This window comes from Solanum lycopersicum, chromosome 9, assembly GCF_036512215.1.
Source record: "Solanum lycopersicum chromosome 9, SLM_r2.1".
Classification (NCBI taxonomy): domain Eukaryota; kingdom Viridiplantae; phylum Streptophyta; class Magnoliopsida; order Solanales; family Solanaceae; genus Solanum; species Solanum lycopersicum.
In genome coordinates, this window is record NC_090808.1 from 44,143,646 (window position 1) to 44,155,378 (window position 11,733).

Genomic DNA, 11,733 nt, shown 5'->3' on the forward strand with positions numbered 1-11,733 from the left:
ACCAAAGATGAGTCTCTGAACCAAATGGCAGAAGGACGGGACGATCTGTTTATGGACAAATGGTCTTGTCGACTGCGAACTATCGATGAGTGTGTCCCTGCGTGCAGTTCACTATTAAGTTTGAGGAGTGAACTTGTAAATTCACCCCACGTCCAAATAATAGTATTTGAAGTTTGTTAAGGTTCGTTTGGGTATTTTAAATGTGTTTATAAGTCTAAAACACTAGGAAGATTTACCCCATGTCCAAATAATAGTATTTGCGGTTCGTTAAGGTTCTTTTGGGTATTTTAAATGTGTTTATAAGCCTAAAACACTAAGAAGATTTCATTCTTCAAAACTCAAAACCCAAATCCCTTTGAAATTTCCCTAGAACTCCATTGGAGCCAAAACTCGAGGAAGGGTTTGAATTGGAGAATCGAGTGGAGATTATTAATAAAATTGGAGATTTAGCTTCAATGAGGTATGATTTTTTATCCTTAAAACTCTCTTCATCAAGGATCTCAACTTTCAAAGAAGTTTTTCAAAGTTTTCAAAGATGAATTGTCCAATTTCATGATCTATGCATGGGTTCTTGCATTAAAGGTTTTGAAGCATTGGATGTTGATTAAATTGTTATTAATTAGATGATTTTAACTCAATAACCTATGAACCCATGAATTTGATGAACCCTCATTTTTTACTAAGTTATGGGTTAAGTAATGTTGATCTAATGTTTATGAATTCTAATGTAGTGTTCTATGGGCCGTTGATTGATGTAGTAATTAGATTAAATTGATATCTAGGTTGTCTTATTTTAATGAATATGCAGTGAATTTACCTAGTTTCATTGAATATTTTTGTAATTGTATTAAATTGTTGGTTATGGTCATGGGTAAGAGGCTTGTGATATTGAATTGGATGATTTAGCATTGAATTGAGGTGTTAAGGATGGGGTGGTGGCACGATGCCCTATTTCCATTTATTTTATGATTATTAGACTTAACTTATGTTTTTAATGATATAATACACTTATGATGGCGGTGTTATGTGGTTTACTAGCAAATGTTGTGGTCTTGTCGGCGTTACTTTATGTATTATGATGATCATGGACTTGTCGACAACTACTTGAAGTAATGTGATTGTTTATGTAGTTGATTATGTGAAGTAATACAATATCTATCTATATGGGAAGTAGTGTGAAAGTATATGTGTCTATTGATATTAAGTAGATGATCATGTTAGACTATGACTATGGCTTTGTGTGTATAGTCTTAGGGTTGATGATTGGTTATTACTAATTGAATATATGAGTCTATGTTGGTCATATTAATGATGGTATGATAGTTTTTGGTATGACTTAAAGATTATTAGGGTTATTACTATGTGCTTCTAGATGACATGTAATATCTGTTAAGGTAAAGTATGTTGTGTATTGTCTTGGTTAACTTGTGTCCCTTACATGATGCATGTGTGAGTGTGAATATGAGATGCCTTGACTTAGGATGCTAAAGCTCTTAGTCTTGTATGTATGAATGACATGAGACCTTAAATAAAGTTAAGAGGTCCTTTATGTGAAACCTTGAACCTAGTGGTAAGGTTATGAATGTCGAAGTTGAAAGCCGTAATGGTGTCCTTCAAGTAAGGAATGATAGACTTAAGGTTAATTTTCTGGAACGACATCATATTAAGTTTTAGGAAAGTCACGATAAGCTTCTTGTCTCCATTGTGAGGTAGCCCTAGTGGACCTTTCTTTTGTAGGGTAAATCTGAATTTGGTTATGAACTTGATACGGAACCCCTTTATATGAACATTAAGTGTAAGTTACTCTGTCAGAACAAAGGCTATAATTGAGGGAGTATTGCAAGGGAAGTAGTTCTAGTAAATAATGAGACTAGATTACAAAGCATGCCCTTCATATTCCTTAACAATGTGGTTACATGGGATGTGTCTAAGTTCAAACATAGGAAAGTACAACACCCTCATTAGAGTAGGTTAGAACTTCGGATTCCATCCTTGTCTATCATGGTCTATGTCGGTTATTGCCTATTCTCATCATATGGAATACCTATTAGCATAGAGAAATTCTACAAATTTTAGGTGGTGGTAGGGACACTATCTAGACATTGCACAATAGGCTTTTATGGTGGTAGTTGGTGTCCTTATGTCTTGTCCAAGACCATTACTTGAATGTCCTCTATGTGTTGAATGTCTCCTGAATGATCTAATGAATATAATGACTTAGGTTAAGAAAGTATGTTAAACTAATAAGTACTTATCTAGAGTAGTTAGTTAAGGGTTGTCTAGTTAAGGTGTGAAGGGGACATAGGAATGGCCACTTTGTATCTTACCTGATGAGTCTTAAGAATGTCTCTAGTAAGGGAAACTGATTGAATATGTAGACATGATCTAAGCGTAGGTAGTCTTAAGATTATTTAGGTAGTCTTGTAGTGGTCAATCATGGACGTTATCTTCTTGATTTACTTAAGTATGTCTTTTGATAGCCCTTGGTAAGGGAATGTCATAATATTTATATATTGTTGTGTTAATTGAGAATGATTCTATCATAGGTAATCTACGGGATTCTCTTAAGTGTGTTTGTAAGGGATTGTATAGGCGGTCGCTTCACAACGCACTCAAGTGAGACTTAGAATCACCTTTGGTAGAGGAAATCTCGTGTTCATATGTTGATGTCTTCTAAGTGTGTATGTGTCTTATTAGAAGTAGATCTTGAGGATTATTTAAGCATGGTTAGGGAGGTTATATGGGAGGTCTTTCTTTGTATTGTTTAGGTGAGTCTTAGTATAGCTTTAAGTGGAGGAAATCTGCGCTAAAAGGTCTTTAAGTTGAAGTAAAGAGGTTTCATTGTAGCAGTGAATAACTTGATTGTACAATGATTTAGCTCACTGTAAAGTTGGCTTAGAAATGCACTAAATTGCTCAAATGTTATCTTATGTGTTTCTAAGGTGTTAAATTTTGTTCTTATGACTGCAATATTATTTTTAAATGAAAGATTCATATTTCTAATAAATGTCAATTTTCATGCATTATGCCATACTTAATAAATGTGGTTTTACTAATTCCTACTTTTATCTATCTCTATAGTTGTTGGTAGGTCAGGAGCATTTTGGAAGCAAGACTTGGATCGTAGCATCATTTAAGTGAAGTTGAAGTATGTCCTCAATTGACTCGAGGTCATATATAGATGTCTTTTATGTTTATTTTTGAAAGTATTGTAATAGACTAAGTAATTCAATATTTTGAAGTATGGGCCTTGTTCCAAAAGTATTGTCATGTTTTACCTTTGATGAGATTGAGAATTAGTATTGCCTATGATTTCTTATAAAAGATGTGATTCAAGATATTTCTAATGTTTTGTGAAAATTTTTAATTCCGTATTACTTTTTATTATGTATATGCGATGAAAGATACGGAAAGGGCTTGTACAAGACCTCTGAGTGGTCAAGTACGCCCGGTTGCAAATCCGAGATTGACCCAACTTCTAGGGTTTAGTTTTGGGATATGAGAGTGTGTCTAAGCTACTAATTGTTACCTTTACTTCATATTAGCATCATATTCGATGTATGGATTAATTATTACTTCTCACCAATCGAAACTAGCCTATTAGATAGTATCTCACTAAATCTATGTTGATGAGTCTTTTCCTATTAATAACCTTCTTGGTACGGAACGTATCAATAAGATGAGTTCTAATGCGTGCAGTTGTTAAAAAAACTTCTAAGTGAAAGAATTATCAATGCATGCAATAACCTATTTGAAAATTGTTATTAATCTAGGTTTACTTTGATAATCACCCATGTTCCCACAACCCTAGTTGTGGTTTTAGTTACTCATGCATAGAAGAACACAATTCATAGTAGATAAACAATAAATCATGAACTTACTTTGACAAATTCGAAGAAATCCTGAAATTCAACTTGAAACAATAAGAAATTACTTCAAAACCAAATCCAGAAATTTGAATTAATGCTAAAGTTGCAAAAACCCAATCTCCAACAACAAACAATGAAAAGTAATAGAATGCAAACCCACAAACGAGGTTCTACACTCTATTTATGTAAAATATTGTCCAAAATTAAAAGGGATTCAAATGAGGAAAGTTGTGCGAAAACGCGGCTGTAATCGACAACCCCCACTAATGATGGATCGTTGACTGCCTCTGTCAGTCAAGACTCAGCATATTTTTTTCTCGTTCAGCTAACATATTCTTTTTATCAATTGATGGACCAAAAACATGATCCATCGATTCGTCTACGGTTTGTCGATGCCTCCCATCGTTCTATACTTAGACTTTTTTCAACTTCGGGTATTGGGACTATCTCTAATACGATCGACGATTCAACTGTACGGTCCGTCAATCAATCGACGGACCGTTGATCATTCCGTAGCGCCACACTTGGTCAGATTTCCCTGAGTTTCTCTAGATGCCCAAACTTTCAGTCGACGGTCACCATCTACTGTCCGTTGATTGAATGAAGGACCGTCAATGACCTTCGCGGGTCACCTGTGCACTAAATCTAAGTTGCTTTCTACATTTTGGTTTTGGACAAATTTCCTACAAAACAAAGATAAAATCATGTTAAAACTACTAAAAAAAGGCTCTAGACACCCCAATCTTAAGAAAAAAGCATTGAAAGTACCGTGAATCCATGATACATCAAGTAGCATGATTGTAAGATATTCATAGGTTAATCTGATGCCCACCACATAACATATGAAACCAACTAGTAGAAATATACAATAGACAATTCACTTTTTCACCTTTATGCTCTCTTGAGATACTCCCCATATACACTAGTATTCTTACCACTAACATCATTCTAAATCACCTTAACTAGCAGGTACTTAATCATCGCCTAGCTATTTGAACACATAGATAAATCCTCAAATACAAGCACTGACATTTCACATTTACTGTTCATATCATACCCTTAATTCCTTGTCACACTAACCAACCATGATCGCATAGTACACTGGATCAAGATTTATTCCCACTAAACCCAATCTCTTTTCCCACACCTAAGCATATTTCATATTATACGCTACCTCTACTTCTCTCCATTACAACACACGAACAATATTTACTATCTATAACTCGGCCATTCAACACTTTTCCCATCCATTATATCGAACAAGTTCTTTTAACACAAGGAACTATCAAATATAAACCATCATAACCTATATACACTAATATGAAACATATATAAGTAAACCAAATCATATAGTCACAGGCATACATCAAACATGTACGAAATTATCAACATTTATGAACAACTAACAATCAACATTTATCAAGATGCATGGTTAAGTCAAGTCATTGATCCTCTCATGGAACCCAAAACTAAAAATTTAGCATACCAAAACGTGGTACCCGATTCGATTATAATGTCACAACGTGACAATTGATCCAAGTTATTTATGACAAAAAGGTGCAACCGATGCAAATTAGTTAGGCTGGAACGTTACAACCGATTCATGTTAATCATGATGGAACGTGGCAACCGATCCATTCAACACACCATAATCAAAATCACAAGTATATCCTCAAGATCATGTATGTAGCTCATGATTTAATAGCAATCATAATTCCTCTATCTTAAATACAACACGTGTGACCAATTATGCATCATTCATACACATACATGTATCATAAAGAATCAAGAAAAATCGTTCATCTACAACCATATAATCACAACCATATCCTACGGATTATTCGTCAACACACCTCATACAACCCTAATTCGACCATAATCAATCCTAGTTCATCATATGAGGCATCTTTCTAAAGTTTAAATGATAAATCATTCGATGCACGAAGGACTACACATAAATTCTACCGTTGATTTATATATATTACATAGTGAGCACACATTTCAACTATTAATTTCATAAACCTAGCCTACCAGGCGCCAAGCAGTTGCACGAAGCTTTAACTTAGTTTCTTGTTTTCCGAGCTTCACAACGCTGAATTTAGCCAAGAATCTCCAAGATATCATCATCCTCATGTTAGAATTCTTCTTCTTCTACCTTTTCAAGCTTAGAACAACTTTTCTGAGGTTTCTAGGATGTTTTACGAGTTATTTAGATGTTTTAGGAAGATGGATAAAATAAAATTTCTTATAATTTACGTTTTGCCTTGCCTATCCCACCCTGGCGCCAACTTACTCCGCTGTGGTGCTGCCTCCCTAAAGTAACTGGCCCCCTCCTGCGGAACAATGACTCAGAATTTTATGGATTTTTGATTCTCCTAAATAATGACGATTCGGATAGTTCTATTTTCTTGGATTACATATGCAGAGAAATAAAAACACAATAATGAGCTATCATTATTCATTGTTATGCCTCTTCATATTTTTCTTAAATTCTCCATTTAACTACAATATGTCATATTATATATAAATTAAATTGTCTATTCTCTTCAATTACTTTCATCTCGACCCTTAGTCTTCATCCGTTTATTGTTACTTCCTCTGTTCACTTTTAATTTTCATGATTTATATTTTTAGAGTCAAATTATAAGAAATTTGACTAACATACTGATGTGGAAGAAATTCCAAGTTATAGTAATTTTCATATTATTTTCTACTATCTAAATTTGTGTATAAAATATTGAAATAATCTAATCTAATTTAACTTTGAAAATTAGTCAAATTGACTTTCAAAAAGCACAACAAGAAAAAATAAAAATGGACTGAGGGAATATAATATGTATAGCGAATTTTTGTATTAATTACTAAGGAAAATAACAATGAATCAAATTAATGGAATGATTTTAGATAAAAAGGAGAAGGGTGAAGTTTAATTAAAAGGAGAAAAAAATACATTATATATATATACAATGTGTGTGTGTGTGTGTGTGTATATATATATATAAAACTTTCTCTTATATATAGATATAGATTAAAAGTAAAAACTTGAAAAGTGTATTTCATGGATAATTATTCATTATAAAAAGTTAAATCATAAAGAGAAAAATATTAACAATATACTGTGATTTTATAATTAAAAAAAGATTTAAAAAGAGAGAATAAATTAATAAATAAATTTATCAAGAGAAGAAATTAAAGATGTGGAAGTTGTGAATGATTAGTTGGCATGTGAGGAGTGTTTGTTGTAAATGTTCATCAATTAATTAAATATTTATTTTCAATAACTTAGTGATTTATTTTTACTATAAAACTATTAATCTAAATAAGAAAACAAAAAAATGTAAATAGAGTTCATAGAGAGGTCCCACGTCATCAAGTCTATGTTTCTCCTTTATAACAGATATAGATAGATAGATAGATATGGAAAGCATAGGAAGGGGGAAAATATTTACATTAGATCAAATAGATTTGAATAAAGATAATTAGACAAATCAAATTTCCTTTCTTATGCATCAAAAATATAACAAACATGAACTTGGATATTTAATTATCACATAACTTGAAAAGAAAAAAAAACATTAACACAATTCCCATCAATACAATCGAAAACTCAAACAATCAAACTTAGTACTTGTTCAAACATTGATCCATAACTATTATCTCACTCTTTTATTTGTTATATCACCTGATTCTCACAAGAGATGAAAGTCCTTTAAGTAGAATGATTTCATAATGTTCTAACCGATATAATATTCAAAGTTCATATAGTGTAATAGAAAATTATTAAGTTTTGAAAATTTTACATATTTTAAGAAAGTTGTTAAAAATGTTTTTGTTGCTAAAAGTCATGAGATTAATTGATCCTAATATAGTTATTGTCACGCCCCGAGTCTACACCTTGGACGTGGCTGACACCCAATGACCATTTTATGGTCTTGAGCATACCTTTGGCTTGACTTACTTAGCTATGTGAAAAACTTAACACAAGATATAATCTCAACAAATAACTTTAAGGAATGTACTTAGACAAAGTGGCAACCTAAGTCTTATTCAATTACAATTGAAAGGAAATACTAAGAAAACTAATATCATCTGTCTATGAAGCCTCTAATATAAATATGGATGTTGGGACAGGACCCCCAATCATCCTAACAACTGAATACTACATAAATAACTAAAACTAAATATGTCTTTCAAAATGAAGGGAGGCTCACCAATTGACCTTGACCTGCTCACTGGATCAACATTATGCCAAATGCTGATAATAGTTACATGAGTTTGCATTATAATACGTTGCAGGCTGACTGACATCAATACATTGAATGTACGAGTATGCGAGTTGAAAATCTAAAACAAACTTAAGCATGAAAGGAGTAAGAAGAGACCCTTACCTGGCTTTGTTTTATCATGAATAACTAACTACTCATTTCAATATAAAACAATTTAAAGACAATGAACAATATCAAGAAAAACTAATTGAAAACTCTGAATGTACACAAGGATAACTTCTATGGGAATTCTCTGATAAATAACCATCAATAAAGAGCTATAGTGATGATACAACTTTATTCTGTCAACGATACTCGACCATCCTAACCTTGCAAGGGTATAAGACATTAACTACCTAATAGATCCACTAGTATACTGTGAAAAGGGTTCATCTAAAAAGTGTTACCCTCTTCTAGCCATGATGGATACATGGTTTTTATGGTGACTTGAGGTAATATGAAATCTCATCCCCACATTGGTACTCAATACTACTCTAAAAAATTTACTAGCTTTTATATTTTTAAAACATACTGATTTTTTGGTTTGAGATTAGTGCTCAAAACTTAGCTTTTATAGCTCTACTTGGTTCATTTCATAAAGCTATTACTTCTATCTGAAAACTAGCCTGAAGTCTCTTTACTTTTTTAAATGTAAAAACATTTGTAACTCATAAGGATTACTTAGTCCCCTAATTACTTTTGAGAATGAAATCAACTCTATACTCTTGCTTAACGTGTAACTTGAGCCTTAAAAAAAGTTAAAATGTTAGTTAAAGACTCTTTGAAACTATAGGAACTTACTTTGAACTTGCTTCTTAATTTTTTTGACTTTGATATTAACTTTCATTATACTGGATTATGGATTCAAGTATCATGATATCATGGTTATGGATGATTTCATGATGTTTAGATGTACTTTAGAGTGTTTTAATAAACCAATATATGTGGGTACATCACCTAAGAACTAGTACGAAAAGATAGAGAATGGATGGGGTCTCTATGTGACGTTAGCACTTTGAGAGGCGCGGAGCGCCAGAGCATGACGAACATACTCTGGTATGAGGCGCTCTAGCTGGCACGGCGCGCCATGGGTTGTCAGACAGAGCCTTTCCTGAGGGATCTTTCCCCGAAAACTTAGGATCACTAAAATTCTCAATGCCCAATAGTTTAGACTCATAACACAGTGTGGAAACACGAATAAAAATAGCTAAAAGCATACTACAATTAAATCAACAAGAGTTCAACAATTGTTCATGATTCAATCTATTCAAAACTCGCAGAATTAAACATATTGGTGTGTCGGTGCATGAACCCAACATGGAAAGATCTCAAGTACCTGAATAGGGATTAACCTGATGAATTCTACTAGAATATCTTGGCATTCTTGGTGAAATCTTTCTCTTTCTCCCTTCTCTTTCTTCTCTTTTCTTTTCTCCCAAACCCTAGGCGTAAAAAGTATTTTTATAATCTAAACTAAGACTTGATTTTATACCAATTAAACCTTCGAAATGAATTAGAAAATAGTAGGGTGAAAAGACAAATTTACCCTTACTAATATCAAGATTGGACTTTCTACAGTCCAACATGCCAATTTCAGGAAGGCATATCTCCCTCATAGGACATCGTATATGAGCAAACTTGGTGGGGTTGGAAAGATCTTTTCAAGGGGTTTAAACCATATAATGAACTGACTCTAACTTATCCTGGGCTAGAAGTTATGGCTGTTTGCAAATGAGCAAAACTCACTTTTTAAACTTCAAAAATTTTCCAGGTTTTTCCTATTCTTTCCAAAATGGCTATTCTTAGTTTCTTGTTTTAATCCTCGATATTTCGAGTTATGAGATGTTACAATATCTCCCCCTTGGGAAAATTGATTCATCCTCAAATGAGAATTCTTTCACTAAGCTAAGGATAGTAACATCATTTCAACACTCAACAAACAAAACCAAGTAATAATATGCTTACACAAAGTCTTATAAAGTGCTAAGAAGTGAATTTTGTACTTGATCTGCAATCTCTCCGGATTCAAGGGGATGAGGATATCTCTTGTTCATATCCTTCTCAACTTCCAAAGTTGCTTCTTCAACAAATTGGTTCCCCCAAAGGACCTTGACTGATGCAACTTCCTTAGTTCTCAACTTGCGAACTTTACGATCTAAAATCTGATATTGAATCTCTTCATAGGATAAGCTATCCTTAATCCCAACATTCTCAGTTGGAACAATCAACGAAGGATCACCCAAGCACTTCTTCAACATAGAAATATGGAATACCGGATGAACCGCTACTAACTCTTGGGGTAGCTTCAACTCATAAGCTACATTACCAACTCTTTTGGAGATTCTGTAAGAACCAATATACCAGGGATTAAGTTTACCCTTCTTACCAAACCACATAATACCCTTCATGGGTGAAGCTTTCAAATATACCCAATCATTTACCTTAAACTTTAACGGCCTTCCCCTAACATCTATGTAGGCCTTTGGGGAATCTGTTCCGTTTTCAATCTCTCTTGAATCACTTTCACCTTCTCCGTAACTTGGTGAACTAGATCTATCCCTATAAACCCTTCTTTACAAACTTCGAACCATCCAACTGGATATCTGTATCTTCTTTCATAAAGAGCTTCATATGGAGCCATTTAGATCCTCGAATGGTAACTGTTGTTGTAAGCGAAATAAATGAGAGGTATGTGATCATCCCAATTCCCTTTTAAGTCAATCATACAAGATCTCAACATGTATTCTAAAGTCTGGATAGTACGCTCTACTTGTCTATTTGTCTGAGGATGAAAAGTATTGTTGAAGTTCACCTTCGAACCGAAACCTTTCTAAAAAGATTTCTAGAATTGTGTAGTAAATTATGCACCTCTATATGAAATAATGGAAATCGGAACTCCATGAATTCTTACCATTTCTTGAAGGTATAACTTAAAAGCTAGCATAATCTTCGATCGAATGGGTTGTCTTTACCGATAAAAAGTAGGCTGATTTTGCTATTCTATTGATAATTACCCAAATCGAATCATGCTGCCTGCGAGACCTTGGAAATCCTGTGATGAGTCCATATTACTCATCTCCCACTTTCGTTCTAGAAGTTTTATAGTCTGAGACAAACCTCCCGGCATTTCGTGTTCCACCTTCACTTGTTGGCAATTCGGGCAGTTGATAACAAACTCAGCAATGCCCTTCTTCATACCCTCCCACCAATAAAATTCTCTCAAATCGCAGTATATCTTTGTGGAATCCAAATGAATAGAATATCTGGAGATATGAACTTTCTCCATGATCCTCTCTTGGATTCCATCCACCCTAAGTACACACAACCTACCTTAATACTCTAACACACCATCTCCCTTTGTTCAAATCAAATATTCTGTGCTTATGAACATTTTCCTTCAAGTCAAGAAAAAAGGATCTTTGTCTTGTTTCTCTTTAACCACTGAAACTAATGATGACTCAGCCCCATTGGTCACCACCATTTCTCCTTCTGTGAAATCCATAAGTCTGACTCCCAAGCGTGCTAGATTGTACACGTATTTAGCTAACTCCCTCTTTTCTTCTTCAACATGGGCGATCTCCCTATGGATAACCTTTTTA

At 33.7% G+C, this 11,733-nt stretch overlaps 1 protein-coding gene across 1 annotated transcript; it reads right to left on the reverse strand.

Annotated features, from left to right (window-relative positions):
- Window positions 1-10,107: 10,107 nt before the first annotated feature.
- On the reverse strand, window positions 10,108-11,420 carry LOC138338524 (uncharacterized). Its single transcript, XM_069289494.1, has 2 exons — window positions 11,149-11,420; window positions 10,108-10,702 (listed from the first exon to the last, which is right to left on the reverse strand). The coding sequence occupies exons 1-2, from the start codon at window positions 11,418-11,420 to the stop codon at window positions 10,108-10,110; spliced, it is 867 nt and encodes a 288-aa protein (XP_069145595.1).
- Window positions 11,421-11,733: the final 313 nt, after the last annotated feature.

Bases quoted from the DNA above. Each gene is read 5' to 3' on its own strand.
- LOC138338524 (XM_069289494.1), bottom strand. From the start codon at position 11,420: ATGGAGAAAGTTCATATCTCCAGATATTCTATTCATTTGGATTCCACA. The intron at 10,703-11,148 runs GTAATTATCAAT...TTTGTAAAGAAG, and splicing joins GGCAGCATGATTCGATTTGG to GGTTTATAGGGATAGATCTA.